Genomic DNA, 25,046 nt, shown 5'->3' with positions numbered 1-25,046 from the left:
GACAGAACGCCATCAAAAAGAATGCGCCTCATTCGAAGTAAACTGGGATAGACTCCATCTTTCCTTTCGTAGGAAATTAACGACATTTATGAACTCTCATCTATTATATCATAATTTATATCACTCACTGCGTGGGTTCCCTCAGGGTACTCCGGCTTCCTACCACCGCCAAAGACATGCACCTGGGGATAGGTTGATTGGCAACGCTAAATGGTCCCTAGTGTGTGAATGTGAGTGTGAATGTTGTCTGTCTATCTGTGTTGGCCCTGCGATGAGGTGGCGACTTGTCCAGGGTGTACCCCGCCTTCTGCCTGAATGCAGCTGAGATAGGCTCCAGCACCCCCGTGACCCCGAACGGGACAAGCGGTATTAAATGGATGGATGGAATATAATAATCAAGATGCAAAAAGGTCAAGGTAACAGTTAGAGATGCTACCTCAGTAGAAGCATTTAAGTCCCATCTTAAAACTCATTTGTATACTCTAGCCTTTAAATAGCCCCCCTTTTTAGACCAGTTGATCTGTCGTTTCTTTTCTTTTCTCCTCTGCTCCCCTCTCCCTTGTGGAAGGGGAGTTACACAGGTCCGGTGGCCATGGATGAAGTGCTGGCTGTCCAGAGTCAGGACCCGGGGTGGACCGCTAGCCTGTGCATCGGTTGGGGACATCTCTACGCTGCTGACCCGTCTCGGGACGGTTTCCTGCTGGCCCCACTATGGACTGGACTTTCGCTGATATGTTGGATCCACTGTGGACTGGACTTTCACAATATTATGTCAGACCCACTCAACATCCATTGCTTTCGGTCTCCCCTAGAGGAGGGGGGGAGGGGGGGGGGGGTTTACCCACATATGCGGTCCTCTCCAAGGTTTCTCATAGTCATTCACATCGACGTCCCACTGGGGTGAGTTTTTCCTTGCCCGTATGTAGGCTCTGTACCGAGGATGTCGTTGTGGCTTGTGCAGCCCTTTGAGACACTTGTGATTTAGGGCTATATAAATAAACATTGATTGATTGATTGATTGAAGGTCAAAGTTTATTATTTAAAAATAAACAGCAGCAACATAAAAAAAGCTCTGGGCAGTGCTTGTTACCATGGTAACCGGGAGAGCAAATGCTAGAAGACTGGCAGCTGAGGTTAGAACGGTTGCCTCTTGATGAATCTGGAGAAGACTGTGAACGCCGCCAGCGGTTTGTCTGTCGGTACCATGTGACCCGAACCCTGCGGGCAGACAAGACACCAAAGGTCAGCGACTCAGTGGTCAAACACAACACCGTCTCGCTTAGCATTTACCTTCACAGTGAGGAAGGCTATGTTGTCAAACTCTTTGACAAAGCCTCCCACCTGTCGTCCGCCTTGATCCTCGTAAAGCCACGTACGCCGACTCACCTCAACCTGAGAGACGCCGTGTTAGCAACCGGTATGTCCATCACTCGAGGACATCGCCTTACCTGCTGGTTCAACGACTCCACGAACCACTCGTCCCCCATGAAGTTACATGCCATGTCCACGTCGCCGTTGTACACCAGGACACGGTACTTCTACAAAACCAAACACCAACCTTTAAGTTGAAAATCAACGGGAAGTGTGGACGTGAAGGAAGTTGTCAGACCAGAGCAGCCAGTAGTTTGAGGTACTGCTTTCTGACGTCCATGAAACGATGACCGTAGTTCAGATTCACCTCGGAGCTATCAAAAAAAGGTCATAGCAAGTGTTTTTATGTTCTTTTTTTCATAGGAAGTGGTAAACACTACAACTTCCTGTGTGTTGTACCTGCAGATAGTCCAGGCCAATGCCTTGGGGCTGATGTGCAAGGCACTTAGCACGTATGGGTCATTCAGGAAGCGCGTCGCAGGGGTGGAGTTAGTGCAGGGAGGCTCCAGCCGCAAGGATCGATGAAGCGACGCCAGACCTCGGAGCTTCTGAAAAGCGAACACACATACACACAAACACACATTGAGAGAGAGCCCCAGGTACACATGTCCTGAGGTGGGTTGTCCAGACCTGCTTCCACAGCTGACTCCACTCATGATGAATAAAGAAGTGTCCGAAATCTCTGATGACCAGCTGGCCTCGCTCAACACTGCGAACAGAAATGCGCAGTATTGATACCAACGTGCAAAAAATACATCGATACCTGTTTTTTCCCCCGGTATCGTGGGTACAAGACTTTATCTATTCTCGGCATGTGAGCAATAAGTCAGCCCCCAAAGAAGAATGCTGCAGTCTTAAAAAATATCCAGTATTTCCATAAATGTACTTATTTAACATTTATTTAGCTATATATATATGTTTAGAATTTAGAAGTACAGAGGTTCCTTTTTTTGATTGCAGTATCGAATAAGTACTGTATCAGAAGTATCTGAAATTCTGTTGTCGTGACCATAGGCGTCGATCCCGTGGGTGCTTCGGGGCCCGAGCATCCACGGACAATGCAGAGCACCCACTTTCAATCTTTAAAATAATTTTTGAAAAATCAATCTTGTTGTAGTTAATTTTGTGGCGAGTTTGGTCCGTTTTACAAAATAATAAAGCCACAAATCATATGGGATATTAACTTCGCTGAACGTCTTTTTCTATTTTTTTTTAATACACACACACTAAGCACCCACTGGCAGAAATGTAGATCGCCTATGGTCGTGACAAGTTCACCCTTATAACAGAGGCTTGCTTCTGAGGTCTCAACCCGCTCGGCCACTTCAACTCACCTGAACCTCTGGGGGGCGCCACCTGGACAGGGGGCGTAAAGGTTGTACATGTTGAGTCCAGAACTGTAGATGATGTCCTGAACCTCCGCCAGCTAAGGAAGAGGAGCGAACGTCAAACACCTGAAGGACCTTGGAAGTCAGCAGGAAAAAAAAAAGGAAAGAAACGGTGACACTCACACTGTTAGAGCATTTGACGTCTTGGTTGTTATGGAAGTTGCACTTCTGCTCGCTGCAGCAGAACGCCTTCAGTTGGCTCCACAAGCTATGTCCCAGCAAGCCGTGGTAGTAAGCGAAGTAGACCAGAGAGTTGTCGTTCATCTCGTAGCTCGACATCCCGTTCCCAACCGCCATGCCCTGCAGACACATGACTTAATTTTTTTTTAAATTATTGGAATGATTCTGGCGTGTTTAGTGAAATAAAATGTAAATATCAAAGAGTATCATGGAAAGTCTTTGACCCTCTTGGACTAGATCAGGGATGCCCACACTTTTTGCCTCCAGGGGCAAAAAGCAACACCATGAGTCAGGAGCAGTGAGTGTGTGGCACACTCACTACCTGTTTTGGCACTAGGAGTTTCCCGTCTGATATTGAAATTGGTCCGATATCAGCGAAAAAAAACAAGTATCGAAGGATATCGGCTTGCATCTAAAATGTGTGATGTAATGCAAGATACAAGCAGTCCTGCAGCATGTTTATTTGCAAAGCTGGAGAGCCAGTTACCGTATTTTCCGCACCATAAGCCGCACCTAAAAACCAAAATTTTTCTCAAAAGCTGACAGTGCGGCTAATAACCCGGTGAGCCTTATATATGGATTAATATTAATATTTATTTTCATACAGTTTAGGTCTCGCAACTATGGTAAACAGCCGCCATCTTTTTTCCCCGTAGAAGAGGAAGCGCTTCTTCTTCTACGGTGAGCAACCGCCCCATAGAAGAGGAAGCGCTTCTTCTTCTACTGTAAGCAACCGCCAAGGTGAGCACCCGCCCCCGTAGAAGAAGCGCGCGGATATTACGTTTCATTTCATTTGTGTGTTTCTGTAAAGACCACAAAATGGCTCCTACTAAGAGACACGCGTACAAGGTTCCACTGACTTTTGATATTCATGTGAACCGCACTGTGGATACAACGGGAGCACGTACGGTGAATATTCGCACCACAGGGAATGAGAAGTCGTCCTTCACTGTGGTTCTAGCTTGCCATGCTAGCGGCCAGAAACTTCCACCCACGGTGATATTCAAAAGGAAGACCTTGCCAAAAGAGAACTTTCCAGCCGGCGTCATCATAAAAGCTAACTCGAAGGGATGGATGGATGAAGAAAAAATGAGCGAAGAGACCGGGTGACTTTTTTCACGCAGCTCCGTCCCTGTTGATCTACGAGTCCATGCGCGTCCACATCACAGATGGTGTCAAAAAACAAGTGAAGCACACCGAAGAAGAATAATTCGAGGGATTTGTGGATGAGTAATAACTTCAGAAAGTGAGCTTTAAATGTTTATTTTGTGTGTTGTGTGACATTAACGTATGAGCAACGTTGAGTTATTGATGTTGCTATTGCTCTGCACTATTTTGAGTGTTACTATTTTTGTGATTGCAATTTTGCACATTACATTTTGGGAGTGAACAGAGTTGTTAGAACGCTGGTTTGTAATATATTATTAAAGTTTGACTGACCTATCTGACTGTTTTTTTTGACATTCCCTTTAGCGTAGCGTAGGTGCGGCTAATAACACGGGCGGCTAATAGGTAAACAAAGTTTTTAAATATGCCATTCATTGAAGGTGCGGCTTATAACACGGGGCGGCTTATGGTGCGGAAAATACGGTAACCATCCCAGGGCCGATATTTGATATGTCAAATGAAGTCCTTAAAATTAAGTGGGTAAGTTTTCCAGCGCCGATAAATTGCTTCACGCTTTTCATCGGTTTCAGCAGCTGCGCGCATTTGTGCACCAGCGGAATTAAAAGAAGGGCGTGAATCGTTTGTCCTTCATTAAGTGTCTTTAAACTGTTTGTGCGGCGAAGCGATGCTGCTGGCCCGTTAGCATAACATAGTGCAGGTCTGACCAAACCGCGGCTCTTTGCCCAGTTTCATGCAGCTCTTACATTCATATCAAAGTTTGTCTTTTGTGTTTTTTAAATGTGCGTGTTCGGCTGTGGGCGTTTGAACTACAAATAAACGGTAGATAACCGCTGTAAAACTCCCGACGGTTAGTATTACTGTATTAAATTAAATGGGTCAAAAAAACTTCATTCATGACCGCACTTTGGTACGGGTCAACGGACTGGCGCTAGCTTGCTAGCTAGCTTAAATGCCAACATGTAAATGACCGACATTGAAGGCCTACTGAAATGATTTTTTTTTATTTAAACGGGAATAGCAGATCCATTCTATGTGTCATACTTGATCATTTCGCGATATTGCCATATTTTTGCTGAAAGGATTTAGTAGAGAAAATCGACAATAAAGTTTGCAACTTTTGCTCGCTGATAAAAAAAAAGCCTTGCCTGTACCGGAAGTAGCGTGACGTCACAGGAGCTAGTATTCCTCACAATTCCCCATTGTTTACAATGGAGCGAGAGAGATTCGGACCGAGAAAGTGACGATTACCCCATTAATTTGAGCGAGGATGAAAGATTCGTAGATGAGGAACGTTACAGTGAAAGACTTGAGAGGCAGTGATGGACGTATCTTTTTTCGCTCTGACCGTAACTTAGGTACAAGCTGGCTCATTGGATTCCACACTCTCCTTTTTCTATTGTGGATCACGGATTTGTATTTTAAACCACCTCGGATACTATATCCTCTTGAAAATGAGAGTCGAGCACGCGAAATGGACATTTAAAGTGACTTTTATCTCCAAGACAATACATCGGTGACACACTTAGCTACTGAGCTAACGTGATAGCATCGTTCTCAAATGAAGATAGAAACAAAATAAATAAACCCCTGACTGGAAGGATAGACAGAAGACCAACAATACTATTGAACCATGTACATGTAACTACACGGTTAAAAATTTTCAGCCTGGTAAGGCTTAACTATGCTGTTGCTAACGACGCTAAGGCTAATTTAGCAACTTAGCAACCGGATCTCACAGAACTATGTACTCTCTCCTTTTTCTATTGTGGATCACGGATTTGTATTTTAAACCACCTCGGATACTATATCCTCTTGAAAATGAGAGTCGAGCACGCGAAATGGACATTTAAAGTGACTTTTATCTCCAAGACAATACATCGGTGACACACTTAGCTACCGAGCTAACGTGATAGCATCGTTCTCAAATGAAGATAGAAACAAAATAAATAAACCCCTGACTGGAAGGATAGACAGAAGACCAACAATACTATTAAACCATGTACATGTAACTACACGGTTAAAAATTCTCATCCTGGTAAGGCTTAAAAATGCTGTTGCTAACGACGCTAAGGCTAAAGCTCACAGAACTATGATAAAACATTAGCGCTCCACCTACGCCAGCCAGCCCTCATCTTCCCATCAACAGCCGTGCTCACCTGCATTCCAGCGATCAACGGCGCGACGAAGGACTTCATCCGTGGGTTTGGCGGCAAGCATCGGCTAGGCGTCTGCTATCAGGGTAAGTAGTCCTTGTTGTGTTGCTGTAAGTATTGTACTTAGCCGCTAAGACAGCGATCGATCCCACCTACAACGTTCTTCTTTGCGGCCTCCATTGTTCATTAAACAAATTGCAAAAGATTCACCAACACAGATGTCCAGAATACTGTGGAATTTTGTCGAAGAAAACAAGAGGCTTTTCTATCGGGTCCGATGGGGTCCAACCACTTCCGTTGCTTTTGTGACGTCACGCGCATAAATCATATCCAAAGGAGTTTTTCAACCGGAAGTGTGGCGGGAATTTTAAAATTGCACTTTATAAGTTAACCCGGCCGTATTGGCATGTGTTGCAATGTTAAGATTTCATCATTGATATATAAACTATCAGACTGCGTGGTTGGTAGTAGTGGGTTTCAGTAGGCTTTTAAAGGTCTTTTCCCATTTCGAAACATCATTCCCCTAATTAAACTTGTACCCATTGCTGTTTAAACAAGTGAGCTACAGTATTCACATTGAACATGTTTTGTGCTGATTGAAGTTATCAATAAACTTGACAGTTTTGAGTTGAAACGTCTTTTCAACAGGAAGTGAACTTGCGTGATGTCACAAACGGGAAGTGAAACAAGTGATCAACCTTTACAATTTAAAATGGAAGAAGATAAACATTTAAACACACAAATAAAAAATTATATGGCTCTTATGAAGCCAGACTAATATTTCAGGTTTTCTCTGCCAATAAAGTATGGTGTGGTTATTTATTTTAGTTATTTAAAAAATACAACTTGGTTAAAATATTTTAGTGTGTGTACAAGTACTTTTTGAGCACATTCAACAATACCACGGTAATAATAATAACCGTGATCATTTTGGTTACTTTATTTAGCCATTTTGATTATTGTTTTGGTTATTTATATTTAAGGGTCCATAACACCCTCCTTAACAAAGACAGAACCTATTTCATTGCTTTTGGTTGTAATTTTAATATAAGTGCAAAGTTTTGCTTACAAACAGAGTATACTTAGTTTATTATTTGTTTGTTTTATTTAACTTGAGATGTAAATGTTTACATATCAATTACAATGTTGAAAATAATGCATTTGAAATTATTATGTATTGTCATTACTTCAGTGGTTAATTTGGTCTAAAAGAAATGTCAATATCGTTTATGGGAAATAATTTGTAGGTCGATATATATCGTCGAGCAAAATCACACACACACACACGCACACACGCACACACACAGCCCTCGTCATTTGCCGTAATGCCCTAAAAATTTTACCAACATCCGAGGCAAGAACATGCCGTGACCGCCCTTGACTTTTTACTTGTTAATTGACTAGGGATGTAACGGTAAACAAGGTAAGAAAGTGCGGCCATAAAGCAGAACCTTCAGGTTGAGGCTGTCGTCTTCCATCACTCTCTCAGCCAGCGTGGGAATGTAGATTCCTGCGTAGCTTTCTCCGGTCAGGAAAAGCTCGTTCTTACTCAACTCGGGGAAGAGACTGAAGAACTCCTTCAGAGCCAAGTAGTTGACCATGGACACCTGTGAGGAGGAATTTATGTTTTATTTTTTTTTAAACAGCCAACCTTGAGGAGAACAATCAAGAGCTGAGCTGGCTGGGGCGTGCTGCGGACCTCTGTGTCATTGGTAACGTATCTCTTGTCGTCGGAGTACGAGAAGCCCACCCCTACTGGAGACTCCAGGTACAACATGTTCGCCACCTGCTCAAAAAGGGGAAAGGTTACGTGACGGGTCACAAGACAGGTCAGGGAGTGCAAAGCAGTCACCTTGTTCCAAGAGTATGGGTTCTCCAGCAGCGTAAAGCCATCATCCTGAATCTGAAGCACAGGTCAAAATTCAGCACGTTTGGTGACGGAAGACTGGAATGAAAATGCGGGGAGTGGTGTACCAGAAAGGGTCCATGTTCGGTCAGTAGTCCGTCCAGAGAGCTGCACCCGGGACCGCCGTTCAACCACAAAACCACTGGGTCGGATGAGGGCAAATTCTGGGACTCCACAAACCTGCAAGCGGGTGAGAGAGTAAATTAGCAAAGAGGGACACAGCGAACATGGCAATTCTGGTTCTGACCAGTAGTGCAGGTGCTTTCCGTCCGGCACACTCAGATAACCCGAGTAATGTTTAAAACCAGGCTGTTTGTGGAGGCCGGGCAGCGTGACCACCTCGTGGTCCGCCGGCGCCGCCTTGACGCTTACCAGCCAGAACAGGATGTAGCCCGACCACAGCCGCAGCATCTGCAAGCACACAGGAACTGACATCATTGGACAGGAAATATTTAGCACATTTGATGGGCTTATACAATTATACAGCATCCTACGGACAACTTTTTAAATTAATCATAGTTTTAACCTCTCATAGACCATTCTAAACAGCTCTCAATCACATATATCTATAATTATTGATTAAGTAAAGAACACAGATTGCAGCTATGTTGCTGGACAGACGATATTTATCATTTAATTTCACTCGGTGTGCGATCGATAATTCCAAAAATCTCACTATGCAGGATAAGTTGACCCCTTCAATACATGGCTATTAGCAAACAGGATACATCCTGCACTGCGTCTGATTTTGTGCATTCGGCGTGGCGCTGTTGGGAGAGTGGCCGTGCCAGCAACCTTAGGGTTCCTGGTTCAATCCCCACCTTCTACCATCCTAGTCACGTCCGTTGTGTCCTTGAGCAAGACACTTCACTCTTGCTCCTGATGGGTCCTGGTTAGCACCTTGCATGGAAGCTCCCGCCATCAGTGTGTGAATGTGGAAATAGTGTCAAAGCGCTTTGAGTGCCTTAAAAGGTAGAAAAGCGCTATACAAGTATAACCCATTCTCCCACATGCCCTTTTTATAGCCAGGTGGGGGGCATTGTTGTGCCAGTGACAGCTTTTTATCCCCAGCTGTGCGGTTAGTTCATTAAAAGGTAAAAACAGTATGGAGCATACACGCTGTAGGGCGTGCTTAGCAGGGGCTCTGTAGAAATGGGACCTTTTTTGTTTTATTGGCACTTTTGTCAACTCCAGCTGTCAACTTTACAATACTTTTACGAACCAGTCATGTGAAGCCTTTTTTTCCGGTCATCGCACCTGTGTATTATGCAATGTCTGGCCGAGGGAAATCCAACAAGCCAGGCCGCTCCAAGCCTTGTGCGTCTCCGGATCCAGATATCATGGAGGAGTCGATCGTCGACTTGGTCCTTTTTAGGAGCATAAGTCGGAAGAGGGATGAAGTGCGAGCAGACATCCTCGACAATCTTAAATTCATTGTCAGGAGAAATTGGAATGGAACCATTCGAGAGCAATTTCTCGTCCCATGGCGGGGCCATCGCTCGCCTTGAACTCACTGCTAATGCTAATGCAAACAAGCTAACCCATCTCTGTGCTTGTGTCAACAAGCTAACTGCAACTGTGGATCTCCTCTCTAAAATATGTGATGGAGGGCTGCTTGAGGTGAAATAATATCCTAGTGTTGGGCTGTGAGGGCCCCCGTCCGACTGAGTTCACCGCTCAGTTCTTGCAGGATGTGGTGAAGCTCGACGACAAGCCCATGTTGGATCGTGCTTGCTCTAGGCCTAAATATGGCGAACCTCCTCGGCTGCTCGTTGTACGAGTGAATTTATTTCAAGTCCGGAACCAGATTCTACAACAGCGTGTGAGGCTTCTCGGCCATATGGGCAAGAGGGTTTCTATTATTCCCGACTTTACTCCGGCCGTAACTCGGAAACGAGCAGACTTTGCTTCGGTGAAGAAAAAGTTGCATTCATGTCCCAACGTGAAGAGACGTTCTCTTTCCAGCGACGCTGCGGATCACTTTATCCAACAGCCAGACTCACAGATTTGAGGACCCAGTACAAGCAGCAGACTTTGTAGAAAATCATTTAAAAATGGGAGTTGCACCAGACTCCGTCCAAGAGTCACGCTAACATGCTTGCTGTTTGCTGCTGTTAAGGCCTTAAGGACTGCAAATCCTTGAAGCGCAAGATAAATTATCTGGATACTTGTTGGGACTTGTTTCTCCTCACTCGGATAGTGTTGCTACTGAGTTTGCTCTGGGTAATTTTTTTTAACATGACTACTATTTGAGTTTGTAAAAGTCTTGCCTTGCTTATTGATTTTTTTCTGCCTCACTCAGACAGTATTGTTTGTATGGTTACTCCTTGTCGGTTTTGTCAAAACGACTACTATTCGAGTGTGTATATAAGAGCTCTTTGCTGATATTAAGCTGTAACTATATGGCCTTTTTTCTCTCTTTTTTTGTTTGAACATTTACCTCAGTACACTTAACTTGTTGACGACATGTCACATTTCGATTTCCCTTCGTGCAGTTTGTTTTTTCACAGCTGCTTAGTGCAGTAAGGCAGTGGTTCTCAACCTTTTTTCAGTGATGTATCCCCTGTGAACATTTTTTTAATTCAAGTACCCCCTAATCAGAGCAAAGCATTTTTGGTTGAAAAAAAGAGATAAAGAAGTAAAATACAGCACTATGTCATCAGTTTCTGATTTATTAAATTGTATAAAAGTGCAAAATATTGCTCATTTGTAGTGGTCTTTCTTGAACTATTTGGAAAAAAAGATATAAAAATAACTAAAAACTTGTTGAAAAATAAACAAGTGATTTTATTACAAATAAAGATTTCTACACATAGAAGTAATCATCATCAACTTAAAGTGCCCTCTTTGGGGATTGTAATAGAGATCCATCTGGATTGATGAACTTAATTCTAAACATTTCTTCACAAAAAAAGCAATCTTTAACATCAATATTTATGGAACATGTCCACAAAAAATCTAGCCGTCAACACTGAATATTGCATTGTTGCATTGTAATTAATGGAATAGCCTACTTGATTTGATGTTCAGTTTATGAACTTACATTCATATTTTGTTGAAGTATTATTCAATAAATATATTTATAAAGGATTTTTGAATTGTTGCTATTTTTAGAATATTTAAAAAAAATCTCACGTACCCCTTGGCATACCTTCAAGTACCCCCAGGGGTACGCGTACCGCCATTTGAGAACCACTGCAGTAAGGCATGAGGGTTTTTCTTGTGGGGAGGAGAGGGTGTGTGCACCCTGCTTCTGCAGGTGTTTTGGGGTTGGTGTAGGGGTTGTTTGTGTGTTTTCCTTTTGTTTACATCAGTAAAGTTGATCTTGTTATCGATTTATTTATTTTATTTATTCTTTTCAAATTCTACCACAAATTTGCATTCTTGTGTTCTGTTTTATGACACTAATCCAACAACAACATCCGGTGGGTGTGGCATCAGGTTCACTAGTTTTAACTCTGGGATTTAACAATCTATGGAACCACAAGACTGCCAGTAAGATTTGGTATCGGAAAAAAAAGGACATTGTAAAAAAAGTTGTATTGGCACCGAAACAAGTTTTAGTAACAAATAAATAAGCATTGAAAAAAATACTACATTTTTGGTGGATGTTTTCGATGCCAATATTCATATGTTTGTACACTTTTGTTTTTGTGGGTTTCAAAGGTTTTATGATCGCTCACTTGATAATGATGCACTGTATGTTGGATGTCCTCTCAGAAACACGCTTGTGTAGGAAGTCCAGATGTCCCACAAAGGGGGACATCTTATTTGTCTTTCTTGTTGAATTACATACACCAACATCCCACAGTACTACTCAGATATTATCTTAAAGATGTTTTAATGTAACTGTTAATATGGTAAATGGGTTATACTTAGTATAGGTATAGCGTATTTCTACCTTCAAGGTACTCAAAACGCTTCATCACTTTTTCCACATTCACACACTGATGGCGGGAGGTGCCATGCAAGGCCCTAACCACAACCCATCAAGAGCAAGGGTGAAGTGTCTAGCTGAAGGACAATAGAAATGTCTCCTCTAAAAGTCCAGTCTATTTTTTTTAATTAATTTTAAATAATTCTCAGCTCTACATTATAGCAGTTGATGTTTTAAAAATTTGTACGTTGTGCTTTTGAATGTACATGTAAATATGTGGAATATCCTTTAGGATATCTTCATTGCATTCCCCTACTTTGTATTATTTGCAATTAAGGCAGGGAACTAATCACAATAGCTGTAGTTTCAGCACATTGCTTATACAAGTCAGAATAATACTTATTATAAGACATGAGTCCACCTATTTAGGTGTAAATAATAGATGATAAAATGAACTGGAAACCTCTTGTGTAAAAAATACATAAAGTAGCAAGAAACACATCAAAAATGAATAAAGCAAAATATGTTCCGGACCAAATATCACATCATATTCTCTACTGATCACTAGTGTTACCATATCTGAAAATATGTTCCGGACCAAATATCACATCATATTCTCTACTGATCACTAGTGTTACCATATCTGAGTTATTGTGTAGAAATATGGAGAAACAACTACAAATGGGCGCTTCATTCATTAACAGCATTACAAAAAAGATAAATTCGAATAATACATAATTTTGGATACAGAGAACATACAAACCCTTTATTTATTGAATCACAAATATTGAAATTCAATTAATTAGTGCATTTGCAAACAGCTAAAATTATGTACAAAGCAAACTATAACCTGCTACCCAAGAATGTACAACAATTCTTCTCAACAAAAGAGGAGAAATGTAACTTTATAGAGGAAACTCTCATTTAAAACATTTGTATGCGCGTACAACACTTAAAACCTTTAGCAAATCCGTATGTGGAATTAAGTTATGGAATGGATTAACCAAAGAAATTAAACAAAGCACCAATATGATTCCGTTTAAGAGACTGTTAAAACTGCAAGTGTTCACAAAGTACAAAGAACAATTATGATGAACATTTTGAACCCTTTTTTTTTTTTTTTATCAGATAATGATTATTGATGTATTTGTTTACTTATGGTATATTATTTATTTATCATTTATTTATTCACTGTTCTGTTACAGAGAACAAGGGAATAAAATAAAATTGCTATGGTATGAAAAGAGGTAGGATTAAATAAGCTCAGCTTCTTCCTACTCCTTTTCGGACGTGCTGTAATGAAACAACTGCAAATAGGTGATGCATTACATTGTATCGTATGCATGTTCGAAATAAACTGAAACTGAACTGAACTGAACATAGAAAGAAAAAGACAGATCAGATGTAAGGTTTTACTTCCTTCCTTCCTTCCATCCATCTATCCATTTTCTACCGCTTATTCCCTTTGAGGTCGCGTGGGGCGCTGGAGCCTATCTCAGCTACAACCGGGCGGAAGGCGGGGTACACCCTGGACAAGTCGCCACCTCATCACAGGGCCAACACAGATAGACAGACAACATTCACACTCACATTCACACACTAGGGCCAATTTAGTGTTGCCAATCAACCTATCCCCAGGTGCATGTCTTTGGAGGTGGGAGGAAGCCGGAGTACCCGGAGGGAACCCACGCAGTCACGGGGAGAACATGCAAACTCCACACAGAAAGATCCCGAGCCCGGGATTGAACCCAGGACTACTCAGGACCTTCGTATTGTGAGGCAGACGCACTAACCCCTTACTTCCAAACGCTGAAAAAAGTTGCATGCATGAAGTTGTCTCCACAGCCTGGATATGATCCACTACCTCCCGGGGGAACAAGAGGAAGAACCGCCGGAGGTCATTCAACATTATGACAGTCAAACACTCGTATTTTAACACAAATTGGTTACTCATGTCACACCACGCTTTACATGTCTGGTGTTAAATGTTTTAAATGAATAAATACAGCTAATCTTACATTTTAAAAGTCACTCTTATCTCTCTCCACGTGGAAATGTAACAAAGTATTGTTCTATACGGAATTTCCCCAAATAACACAGCTATATTGAGACAAACATGGATAATTTAAAAACACAAATCAATTTCTGTACCGCTTATACTACATCCTCAAGGTATGGCTCAGTTAACACAAATATATTGTAACTTTTACACTTGATTTAGACACCATCTCTCCTCCTTTTTTCTTCTACTGTGTTTTTACAGTCCAGTAAAACTGCTTCCTGGTTAACTTGTTATAAGCCCGCCCCTCATTCTAAAACACTGCCATTATTTAGATACCGTAAATAAAATAAAGCGAAACCAAAAAAAAAAGAAACAAAAACGTAAAAAAGATAAGCAATCATAAAACCTTTGAAATACAAAAGATACACAAAAATTTAAAAAAAAAAGTCAACTAAAATATGAATATCCATCCAATCCTCCAAAAATAGTATTTTTTAATGTTTGTATTTATTTGTTGCCAATATAAGTTTTGGTACAATGTCAACTTTTTTCCGATACCAAATCTTACTGGCAGTGTTCTGGCTCCATAATAATCCTATAAAGTGAAGTAAGGTGCCACACCATCTTCGCATATGGGCGCTCATGTCATCTTTCTGCAGGAGACTCATTTTAAACCTGCTGACGAGGACGGGTAGGACAGATCTTTCATTCTTCATTTTTGGGTAAATCGAGGGGTGCCACTATTCTGCTCCATAATCTGTTCTTTTTATACTCTCAAACAACATTTCTGACCCCAATGGAGGGTATGTTATCGTCACTGGTCGGATTTCAAACACCCCAGTAGCCCTCGTAAATGTTTACGCTCCCAACTATGATGATGACACCTTTTTCTGAATTTTCCTGATTAATCAATGTACTACAGAACAGTAGGAGGAGACGTTAACTGTTGGCTTTACCCCCAGCTTGATCACTCATCACCCAAAACCATCAAAATCGGCTAAGTAATCCAGTCTTTTATGGAGAAATTTTCTGTCTCAGTCTTTATCCTTTGTAACTGAGCTACTGTGTGGAACAATTTCCCTTGTGGATCAATAAAGTTTGTCTAAGTCTCAGATGTCTAGCGCTTTATGAATCCTATTAAAAGGCAATGTTCATGCTTTTCTCACACCCATCAGACCTTTATCCGTATTGATTACTATTTAGTTGATAAAAATTTACTTTCATCCCTACCTACATGTAAATACGATGCAATGGTTATCTCGGATCATGCACCAATTTTAATGGCTATACGCTTTAAAAACCTAACAACCACACATGCGCCGTGGCGTCTTAAACACGATTACTTTTAAATAAGGACTTTGTTGATTTTATTTCGAGTCAAATAGATTTCTATATACTCTTGAACAAGACCCCCAGAGTGTCGACCTCTGTGCTCTCGGAGACGCTGATGGTGCACATTAGCGGGGTGATAATCTCTTATACAAGTCATGAGAAAAGACTCAGGAAGAATAAATTGACTAAGCTGACTATGCATATCCTCACTAGACAACTTTTATGCTGTCTCTCAAAACCCAGATGTTTACAAGGAAATATTCTCTCGGCAGGCACAACTGAATGTTGTTACAACAGACCGTGCCACTGAAAAAATGGCCCGCTCAAGATCAAAGTTCTTTGAACATGGCTATAAGGCCAGAAAATTATTAGCACATCAGTTAGTTGGAAGTGGAATTCTTGTAGCCTGAAATGTGACCATTTCTGCTGACACAGATGATGATATAATGTTATTTTTCCTAGTTTGTAAGTAAACATTGAAGAGTTATGACGTCATGTCACTTTTTACAGTGCGTACTTCGAGTGCGGTGATGTGACTTCAAGGCTCTGTTTGATTGGAGAAATGGAGTCAAAGGTCACTGTACTTAGTTGGATTGTTCAAAACAGTCATGTGACAGAAGTCCCTAATGAGCCATATAAATACACCTTTGCAAGCAGAAATCAATAGATTATAGTTAAATACAATGATATGAATAAATGCAGCAATCAAATTGAAACTCAATGTAATGAAGTAAAATGGTGTTTTACAAAAATACTGACGCAAAAGGGAAAAGTATGTCACATTAAAACTACTCTGACATGTACAATCGCTCTAAAAAGTGACCTCAGTAAATATTACTACCCACCTTATCACACATTCGGCATTATAAGCTATACTGCACACTTTTATATGAATGACCGTCTGACAAAAGGAAACGCTGACATTGCAAAGAAATTGCACAATAAAATATAAAGATAAATAAGAAAAATAAAGAAACAGGAGAAAATTCAACACACCTTAAGCACCCACTGCAAAATCTGCATCAAATTAAATACAGGACTCGAGGAAGGAGATGAAAAGACAAAAATCCCAAAGACCAGCTTGAAGTCATCAACAATCAACAATAACTCTACTAAAACAACGGATCATGAAGACTATGCCAAATTTCACCATTTTAAGCAATCATGTCATTCATTGATCATTCCCAATAAACCATTACATACTTTATATCCAAAAATGACTTCTAATTAAGCCAAAATGATACTCAAGTATGTCCATAGTTTTTTTTATTCTCTTTGATTTACTTGTCCTAAATGGTTCCACTTATTCCTATTAACCTATTTCTTAAAGTAGTCCAACTTTACTTTAATGACATCCTTATTTTTGTTACACTTTTACTCCATTTTTTAAAGACATTTGTTTATCCATCCATCCATTTTCTACCGCTTGTCCCTTTTGGGTGTTGTGAGATAGACATTTGTTTATTGATACTTTATTTATTAAAACACCTTCCCTATGTAGGAAGTGAACAACATGTTATGTCAACTTTGTAAAGCTTGTGGTGTGACTACATTATCACAGTAATAAACATGGAGAAAAAGGTTGTACAACAAAAACTTTCCTTTTTCCTACTCATTTCCAGACACACAGCTGAGGCAAAGTTTTACAGTTGCATGTATGATAGTTTTCTTCAAAATAAGATACAGTGATTGTAAGCTTCTGGTGCGATAATTTGTCATTTGCCATCTGGCAACGCGGCGTTGCAGTATCACCCAATGACCAGCAGGCGGCCACTTAACTACTCATGTGGCGTTCAGGTAAAATGTCTTACAAAGTAACAAAACCATAGCATTTTATGTAAAAGCAACCACATTGTTAAGCACAGAAGTTGAAAGAGGAAAAGGAACCTCCAAAAAGGTTGTCATTACCAAACATGTTTCTCCAATGACAACTTTTAGACGTTTTTAAAAAGAGGAAGCGTGAATTATCAGCGTTAACAGCTTGGTTAGGACAGCCATTTAGTGGTTCATACGTCACAGCAGTATAAAAATACATCAAATAGATATGTTTACTTTTAACAATCAAGTGACGTAATGAGTGGCTAGCGAGCAGCACAAGCTAATCACTAACGACAGCGCGCATCCTGCCAAAATAACACAACAAAAAAGGGAATTCAATGTCTCGAGTTACTTTGTTAGGTGTCAAGTGTCCTCTCACCTTCTCTTTGCGTGGACGTCTCACGGTGTCACTGGTGTGGGGACACTTGCACCGGAGCTTCGCAGCTACTGAAAATGCTTTGTCACGTGACCTGGTGCGTCACTTGATGGGGTCACATGACTTTGTTGGGAAACTTTCAGTGGCTTTCATTTCCTCCCTGTCGTTCGTTTTAGATTCAATACCCATTTCTATTTTAAAAACGGAGAAAAAACATGCTTGGTTTTATTGAAGACATAGCTATAAATAGCTTTCAGTAACTATAGTACCAGTCGAAAGCTTGGACACATCTATTGTATATCAGTGAGCATTATTGAGTGTGTTGCACCTTTCCTGCTTCCGGCTCCCCAGACCGTAGTCGAGGGGCGCAGGGGAGACTCCTCCAGGGCCGATGTATCTCGGGGGCAACACCCTTCACTCTACCCGGCAGTGGGTCTCCTTAGCTCCGGACTCCAGGGTGAATAATGAGTCCGGCGATTAGTGGCAACTCGTAACTTTATTAATGTCTACACACAGCCAATCCACCACAACAACTAGTTTTCGCCCACACTCACGCTACCGCTCCCTCTCTTCTCTCTCGCCCACACTCTCACTGACGTCACTCACCTCGCAGCAGTTAAAGGGCCACACACATATAGGCTAATCTCATAACAAGTGTTTCCAAACACATGTTGTGAACACTTTGTAGTCAGAGAAAACATGTCAATATATTCACAATTGTCAGTTAAGCCACTGAAAATAAAACAATTACCCACATAGCTGTAATTCCTATGTGGCAAATTCTAAACCCCGTTTCCATATGAGTTGGGAAATTGTGTTTGATGTAAATATAAACGGAATACAATGATTTGCAAATCCTTTTCAACCCATATTCAGTTGAATATGCAACAAAGACAACATATTTAATGTTCAAACTGATAAATGTTTTTTTTTGTGGGCAAATAATCATTAACTTTAGAATTTGATGCCAGCAACACGTGACAAAGAAGTTGGGAAAGTTGGCAATAAATACTGATAAAGTTGAGGAATGCTCATCAAACACTTATTTGGAACATCCCACAGGTGAACAGGCAAATTGGGAACAGGTGGGTGCCATGATTGGGTATAAAAGTATATTCCATGAAATGCTCAGTCATGCGCAAACAAGGATGAGGCTATGGCCACCACTTTGTCAACAAATGCGTGAGCAAATTGTTGAACAGTTTAAGAAAAACCAGCTATTGCAAGGAATTTAGGGATTTCACCATCTCCGGTCCGTAATATCATCAAAGGGTTCAGAGAATCTGGAGAAATCACTGCACGTAAGCAGCTAAGCCCGTGACCTTCGATCCCTCAGGCTGTAGTACTGCATCAACAAGCGACATCAGTGTGTAAAGGATATCACCACGTGGGCTCAGGAACACTTCAGAAACACACTGTCAGTAACTACAGTTAGTCGCTACATCTGTAAGTACAAGTTAAAACTCTCCTATGCAAGGCGAAAACCGTTTATCAACAACACCCAGAAACGCCGTCGGCTTCGCTGGGCCTGAGCTCATCTAAGATGGACTGATACAAAGTGGAAAAGTGTTCTGTGGTCTGACGAGTCCACATTTCAAATTGTTTTTGGAAACTGTGGACGTCATGTCCTCCGGACCAAAGAGGAAAAGAACCATCCGGATTGTTATAGGCGCAAAGTTGAAAAGCCAGCATCTGTGGTGGTATGGGGGTGTATTAGTGCCCAAGACGTGGGTAACTTACACATCTGTGAAGGGGCCATTAATGCTGAAAGGTACATACAGGTTTTGGAGCAACATATGTTGCCATCCAAGCAACGTTACCATGGACGACCCTGCTTATTTCAGCAAGACAATGCCAAGCCACGTGTTACATCAACGTGGCTTCATAGTAAAAGAGTGCGGGTACTAGACTGGCCTGCCTGTAGTCCAGACCCGTCTCCCATTGAAAATGTTTGGCGCATTATGAAGCCTAAAACACCACAATGGAGACCCCCGGACTGTTGAACAACTTAAGCTGTACATCAAGCAAGAATGGGAAAGAATTCCACCTGAGAAGCTTAAAAAATGTGTCTCCTCAGTTCCCAAACGTTTACTGAGTGTTGTTAAAAGGAAAGGCCATGTAACACAGTGGTGAACATGCCCTTTCCCAACTACTTTGGCACGTGTTGCAGCCATGAAATTCTAAGTTAATTATTTGCAAAAAAAAAAAAAAAAAAGTTTGAGTTTGAACATCAAATATCTTGTCTTTGTAGTGCATTCAATTGAATATAAGATGAAAAGGATTTGCAAATCATCGTATTCTGTGTATATTTACATCTAACACAATTTCCCAACTCATATGGAAACGGGGTTTGTATTTGTTAAAGTTGTTCAAAGATGAAAGTCTTCCTTCAACACATGCAGATTTCATTGACTTATTTCAAATCTATCGCATATGATAAAGGCAAAATTGTAAAGAACTTGTCAACGGTCCTTGACTCCTAGACCTTACTGTATGTTTACAAACATTGACAGTAAATATTGTTTAAATTTACAGCAACAGTCAAGTGTTTAGTCAAGCTATAAATGAAGTTTTATATGCTCATTTGACACAAACATTCACAACTGATTGGCTTTTTTTAGACACATTTATTGAACCCGTTACCACGGTGACAATCAGCCCAGCATGAAGAAAACCGGTAACTTTATTTGAAAAAATTGTAAAAAAAAAAAAAAATCTATACAGTGGATGCGCTTCCTTTTTAAGGACGGGGAGGTGGTCTCAAGCCAGGAGGTGGTGGTCCTGCAACAATAAAAGGAGATTACAGGTGAGCAAACATTCATTTAATCCACTTCATGTTTTCATCAAGGGAAGTGCTTACCTCTCATGCCAGGGGGAGGCGGCCTCATGCCTGGAGGGGGCATCCCCATTGGTGCTCCTCTGCCAGGAGGCATACCCATTGGAGGTCCCATGGGAGGCCGCATTCCAGGGGGTGGTCCCATCATTCCTGCGGAAGGACAAGGACCCAGTCAATTAGTATCCATCATTTCCAACAGACATGACGGGAACATCAGTTTAAACCCTACCAGGAGGCGGGGCGCCACGGCCCATTGGGGGCGGGACTCCTCGTCCAGGTGGATACTGCGTGGGCGCTCCAGCAATGCTTGCGCCAGCAGCGGCTGCGGCGACGGTGCCTCTGCCTTGCGGGGTCATCACCTAGGAGATGCACTCTACTTTCAGCAACTGTGGAGACTTGACATGGCAGGTGTGATCGCCATGGTTACCTGCTGCGACGGTCCGCCCACACCCCTCACAGGCCCCGCCAGTCCAGCAGGAGCCTGAGGCATCGGTGCACCAGCCGGAATGCCACGACCTGCCGCCCGACCCACACCTGGACCGCCTGCCACACCTGCCAAAGGAACACGAGCGATGCCGGTCTGAAGGGACAAGATATCACCATTTATTAGAACTTTACTTTGCAAGAAACAGTGAATATGTGTGTATGCGCATTCTTACGTCTTTAGGGGGTGGTCCCTCCACAGTCATGGACACCAGATTCTCTCCCCTCAGCAGGACCAGTCCCAGAACTCTCTTCTCCTCTCGCTCTGGCTGCTTAGAGTTCTTGGGCCTGCGTCAGAAAGACAACATTGCTCGTGCGCTTTGACACAGACCACTACGGCTGGGAAGTTTCTTAAGGAGTGTCCCTGTGCATACTTGATCTTCCTGAACTCGTCACAGTCACACAGGATCAGGTTCATATGTTTGTCAAATGCCTTGAAGGTGCCGATGAAGATGCGACCGTCTTGCAGGATGCACCTCATCCTGAAGTCGATGTGCTGCAACATTTTACTGCTCTTGCCCACCGTCTGAGGGCAAACCCACACGCCGCCATGATTATGACCTCATAAGACGTACTTCTAAGAGCATAGCGAGACTTCTGATCACTTTACATATTGTTTACTTACTAAATAATCACAGTACAAGGCAACTTCTGCTTAATTAGAAATAATACATTCATAACCGTTCCTAATAATACTATAATACGAGGGGCAAAAATGGTTAACATTGTGCCCCTCAACTTATGTTACCACAACGTCGTAGTGCTAGCTAGCTAGCGGTTATGCTAGCCCGGAATTAAAAAAACTTATTACCACAAAAATAAAATGTTTTAAATCACACATGACTTTTAGCAACAAATACAGCAAAGGAGTATGTACGTTGAATGTTGAGGTTTATGGTTCGGTGATTGCATTAGCATTCGACTCCTGCTTTCAGACAACACAGTGGCGTTCATTCATCCCCAAAAATGTTGCAAAATAAAGCCAATAGTAGCCGCATCGAGGTGGTGAACACATCAGCTCTAACTTGTGAAGATACTAACCATGTTTGCGGTTCTGATGGCTCCGATTACCGCCGGATTCACCTCACAAAACCCAAAAAATTGAACCGCGGTTGTCCCGCCAGCCCCTTCTATATTCGACCTTCACCGGAAGTAACGTAGCGACCGGTGGTGCTACATGAAAAGCTTGCCCCAGAAACGAACAAACATTTGTTCCTACCCTGCGACATCAATAAACTCGTTGTCAGATTTCACCCAGTCAAGCACGTAGAGCTAAAACACATTTCACACTCTAACGTACAATTTATTTATTTTTAAGGAAAATGTTTTTTCGGGTTTTTTTAAGTAGAAAAGGTTGAGTAAATTCATGTTAAAAATGTATTGTATTTTATGTACGCATGCAATTGATCCCAAGACAGTCTTTTAATATTTTATTTGTTATTTGTCTCTGCATAATAATTATCTCACGCTGGAAGAAATTTGCGATCTCCTGCATGCAGGCGACGTCATCAAGCAGTCACGTGACCACGGAGGACAAACACATGACGTACCCAAGAGCGATCAGAACGCAATCATGATCCACTTGTTTGATCTCTCCGGGGACCAGTTGCCATGGTAACCCAGGATAACCCCCCGACCCCCACACCCCCCGGTGGCCACTTGGCTGGCCGCGTGCACCGCGCTGCAGTGAGTCACGAGCGGACTATGAAGATGACGTCACGTCACCCGAACTGACCGTGCAGTCGAACATGGGCGACGTCGAGTGAGTGACAGCTGCCGAACGAGCCGTCCTTGCACGCGCATCAGGTGAGCGACATGCTGCGTATAGTCACGTGACACGCCCGAGTCAACACGCGCCCACTTTATTAGGTACACCCGTTTGCATGCGTGTCATATCTGTCGAGCTCTCTAGTTAGCCACGCACACGCGTGTCTGTCCAGACCCTATATGCGCGATAGCCAGCGACATGACATCATCACATTGAGTGATCAGCCATTCAAGTGAAGCTGTTGCCATAGCAACTCCAGTCTGTTACGTAAGAGCTGCAGCCTGTGTCTATAAATAAAGTGTGTATGTGTATTGCTGTGTACGACTGTGTAATGAAAAGAGGAAAAAAATGTCCTTGACACGGAATTGTGTGTGTGATGCAGTGCTGTTGTTTACATTGTATCGCTGTGATGAGGACCAATCAGGAAGCTCGCTGACCCAAGTGTGCCTGCAGATGGACGCGTGTCTCCGTGTTGGACGCTGGACGTCCTGTCACCCAGGACCACCTCAGTGAAAAGCGGTCCCGTGTCGTCGTCACAGGAAGTGACGTCACAATCCCCGCCGTCGCCGCTTCCTGCTTCCGACAGCCAATAGGATGAGCCAAGCAAAGAAGGCGGTGCCAAGTCAGGAGATGGAAGGCAAGGTGAGACGTCCACGCGGTCCTCCAAATGTGACTGCGCCGTAACGTAGACGCTGTGGGACATGTGCAGGTGCAGACGTGGGCTCAGTCGCTGGTTTACACGCTGGAGGAGCTGGAGTGTAAAATCTGTTACAACCGCTATGACACTCGCAGCCGTAAACCCAAACTGCTAGCGTGTCTGCACCGAGTCTGCGCCAAGTGTCTGAAGAGGATGGTGGACATGGGTGAGTCCACCTCCATCAAGCACAACCGCCATCATCGTCGTCACGGCCATGTCTTGTTGTGCAGGCGAGTCCTCCCCATCCATCATCAGCTGCCCTTTCTGCCGCCACGAGACCCGCGTCCCAGATGAAGAGGTGCCGTTGTTGTTTGTTTCCTTCGCCGTGTTGATGGTCGCTAATGTTCCCCCTTATTCCTGCCGACTTCCTGTCGTCTTCAGGTGTGGCTGATAGAGGACGACCGACACATCCTGGCGGTCCTGTCGTGTCAGGACCGAGCACGTCGGGGGGGTCACGGCGAGGTTGTGCTGAGTCCCAGCGGGCTGACAGGTGACAAGCCGCCATCTTGCTCTGATTATCTCTCCGAGTTAGCGTCAAGTTAAAACCGCGTCTCACCAGGTGCCGACTCGGCGCATCGCTCCTCGGACTGCCTCGTCATCACCATCATGGAGCTGCCTGACGACTCGCCGTCATCGGACTCACTGAGCGTGCTCAACGTGGTGGGTCTGTACCGCCCCTCCAGCCTGGACTCGCTGCCCTGCAACCTGCCTGCTCAAAAGTGTCGCGCCTGGACGTCTCACAGTTTCCCCCGCTGCCTGCTGGGGGCGCTGTGTCTGGTCAGTGCTGTTGTACATACGGAAGCAGGCGGTGCCAGAGCGTTGACGGACGTTGTTGTTTGCGGCGCAGGTTTACTTCAGCTCGTTACCTCTGGGCATCTACCTGCTGATGATCGGCCACATGTGGTTGGGCGTGGTCCTAGTCAGCCTGGTTCCGTCCACGCTGCTGCTGCTTGTCCTCTACGGCTTCTGCCAGTGTCTCTGCCAAGAGGTCACGGAGGCGCTCACCGCACGCAGAGGCACGCTGCCGTGACGTTGACAAACAATGCGCCGCCGCCAACTTGGCAACTTCATGATGCTGCCAGCCAATCAGAGAAGATGCCTTCAGGACAACGGGAAGCAGACTGTCATTCATTCCAAAATGTGTCTGAGCCATCAATCGTTAAACTTCATTCGTTGTCGCTAACTTAGCAGAAGTGTTGCAAGAAGACTGCTAGCTTAGCTTAGCATAAAGACAGGAAGTTAGCTTGGCGATGTGATTGACACGTCGTATGTTTACATAGGAAACTTAGCAGTATCAGCTCAGGAGGTAACGCTAGCAGTGTACACTTCAGTATTAAACAAGAGCGCTAGCTGCTAACCTTTGTGCTAAGCTAAGCTAAACAGTGGATCTTCACCTGCAACAATTCACTGCTTGTTTATGTGCAATATAAATAGAATAAAACGAAATAATAACATTTATATTGAGTTGGAATTTATTTTTTATCTAGTAAAAAAACGAGGGCAGTTCGTTCCTGTATAAAGTAGTCAAAAGCCAACCTAAGTCAAAGTAAAGATATCTCACAGGAAAATAACTTTGGTTGTTGCCTGTGGTGCAAAAGAACCCGGAGGTCCTGGGAGCCGCAGGTTGTATTTGTGCCTTCCATTTGTACTGGGAAGTCGGAATATCAGAGTTCCTAGTCGAAATTTCTACTGGAACGCCCCTCAAGGTCGGACTTCCGACTCGGAAAGTCG

The 25,046-nt window shown here is 43.0% G+C and overlaps 3 protein-coding genes across 5 annotated transcripts; 1 reads left to right on the top strand and 2 right to left on the bottom strand.

Moving 5' to 3' along the window:
* Window positions 1–1,010: 1,010 nt before the first annotated feature.
* LOC133652064 (lysosomal protective protein-like) lies at window positions 1,011–18,079 on the bottom strand. 3 transcript variants are annotated; one of them, XM_062050421.1, is made up of 15 exons: window positions 17,860–18,077; window positions 17,535–17,722; window positions 8,374–8,537; window positions 8,195–8,306; window positions 8,073–8,123; window positions 7,920–8,006; window positions 7,672–7,827; window positions 2,883–3,059; window positions 2,706–2,797; window positions 2,002–2,080; window positions 1,771–1,919; window positions 1,610–1,685; window positions 1,449–1,538; window positions 1,291–1,392; window positions 1,011–1,218 (listed from the first exon to the last, which is right to left on the bottom strand). In XM_062050421.1, the coding sequence occupies exons 3-15, from the start codon at window positions 8,535–8,537 to the stop codon at window positions 1,135–1,137; spliced, it is 1,419 nt and encodes a 472-aa protein (XP_061906405.1). In that variant the 5' UTR covers window positions 17,535–17,722; window positions 17,860–18,077; the 3' UTR covers window positions 1,011–1,134. The 3 variants fall into 3 exon arrangements, with proteins under 3 accessions (XP_061906405.1, XP_061906412.1, XP_061906396.1); XM_062050428.1 differs by lacking the exon at window positions 17,535–17,722 and having other exon boundaries at window positions 17,860–18,079; XM_062050412.1 differs by lacking the exons at window positions 17,535–17,722; window positions 17,860–18,077 and having other exon boundaries at window positions 8,374–8,561.
* Window positions 18,080–20,145: 2,066 nt separating this feature from the next.
* LOC133664393 (small nuclear ribonucleoprotein-associated protein B') lies at window positions 20,146–22,031 on the bottom strand. Its single transcript, XM_062069018.1, has 7 exons — window positions 21,892–22,031; window positions 21,225–21,376; window positions 21,027–21,138; window positions 20,795–20,947; window positions 20,597–20,726; window positions 20,392–20,517; window positions 20,146–20,312 (listed from the first exon to the last, which is right to left on the bottom strand). Exons 1-7 carry the CDS (start codon window positions 21,892–21,894, stop codon window positions 20,272–20,274), a joined length of 717 nt encoding a protein of 238 aa, XP_061925002.1. The 5' UTR covers window positions 21,895–22,031; the 3' UTR covers window positions 20,146–20,271.
* Window positions 22,032–22,376: 345 nt separating this feature from the next.
* On the top strand, window positions 22,377–24,795 carry LOC133664329 (E3 ubiquitin-protein ligase RNF182-like). Its single transcript, XM_062068885.1, has 7 exons — window positions 22,377–22,656; window positions 23,072–23,260; window positions 23,328–23,481; window positions 23,546–23,613; window positions 23,697–23,805; window positions 23,875–24,092; window positions 24,163–24,795. The coding sequence occupies exons 2-7, from the start codon at window positions 23,213–23,215 to the stop codon at window positions 24,343–24,345; spliced, it is 780 nt and encodes a 259-aa protein (XP_061924869.1). The 5' UTR covers window positions 22,377–22,656; window positions 23,072–23,212; the 3' UTR covers window positions 24,346–24,795.
* The last annotated feature ends 251 nt before the right edge of the window (window positions 24,796–25,046 follow it).

Source organism: Entelurus aequoreus, linkage group LG01, assembly GCF_033978785.1.
Source record: "Entelurus aequoreus isolate RoL-2023_Sb linkage group LG01, RoL_Eaeq_v1.1, whole genome shotgun sequence".
NCBI classification, from domain to species: Eukaryota; Metazoa; Chordata; class Actinopteri; order Syngnathiformes; family Syngnathidae; genus Entelurus; species Entelurus aequoreus.
This window is presented reverse-complemented; position numbering and strand designations above follow the sequence as displayed.

What these genes read in the sequence shown, in the direction of transcription:
- LOC133664393 (XM_062069018.1), bottom strand. An exon ending in GACGAGTTCAGGAAGATCAA is followed by an intron (nt 21,139 to 21,224) that starts GTATGCACAGGG and finishes TTTCTGACGCAG; the next exon opens with GCCCAAGAACTCTAAGCAGC. An exon ending in GCCTCCCCCTGGCATGAGAG is followed by an intron (nt 20,313 to 20,391) that starts GTAAGCACTTCC and finishes TTATTGTTGCAG; the next exon opens with GACCACCACCTCCTGGCTTG.
- LOC133664329 (XM_062068885.1), top strand. Translation starts at nt 23,213, where the DNA reads ATGAGCCAAGCAAAGAAGGCGGTGCCAAGTCAGGAGATGGAAGGCAAG. An exon ending in GTCAGGAGATGGAAGGCAAG is followed by an intron (nt 23,261 to 23,327) that starts GTGAGACGTCCA and finishes GGACATGTGCAG; the next exon opens with GTGCAGACGTGGGCTCAGTC. An exon ending in GAAGAGGATGGTGGACATGG is followed by an intron (nt 23,482 to 23,545) that starts GTGAGTCCACCT and finishes CTTGTTGTGCAG; the next exon opens with GCGAGTCCTCCCCATCCATC.
- LOC133652064 (XM_062050412.1), bottom strand. Translation starts at nt 8,561, where the DNA reads ATGTCAGTTCCTGTGTGCTTGCAGATGCTGCGGCTGTGGTCGGGCTAC. An exon ending in ACGTCAAATGCTCTAACAGT is followed by an intron (nt 2,798 to 2,882) that starts GTGAGTGTCACC and finishes CCTCTTCCTTAG; the next exon opens with CTGGCGGAGGTTCAGGACAT. An exon ending in TGGAGTCGTTGAACCAGCAG is followed by an intron (nt 1,393 to 1,448) that starts GTAAGGCGATGT and finishes GGCGTCTCTCAG; the next exon opens with GTTGAGGTGAGTCGGCGTAC.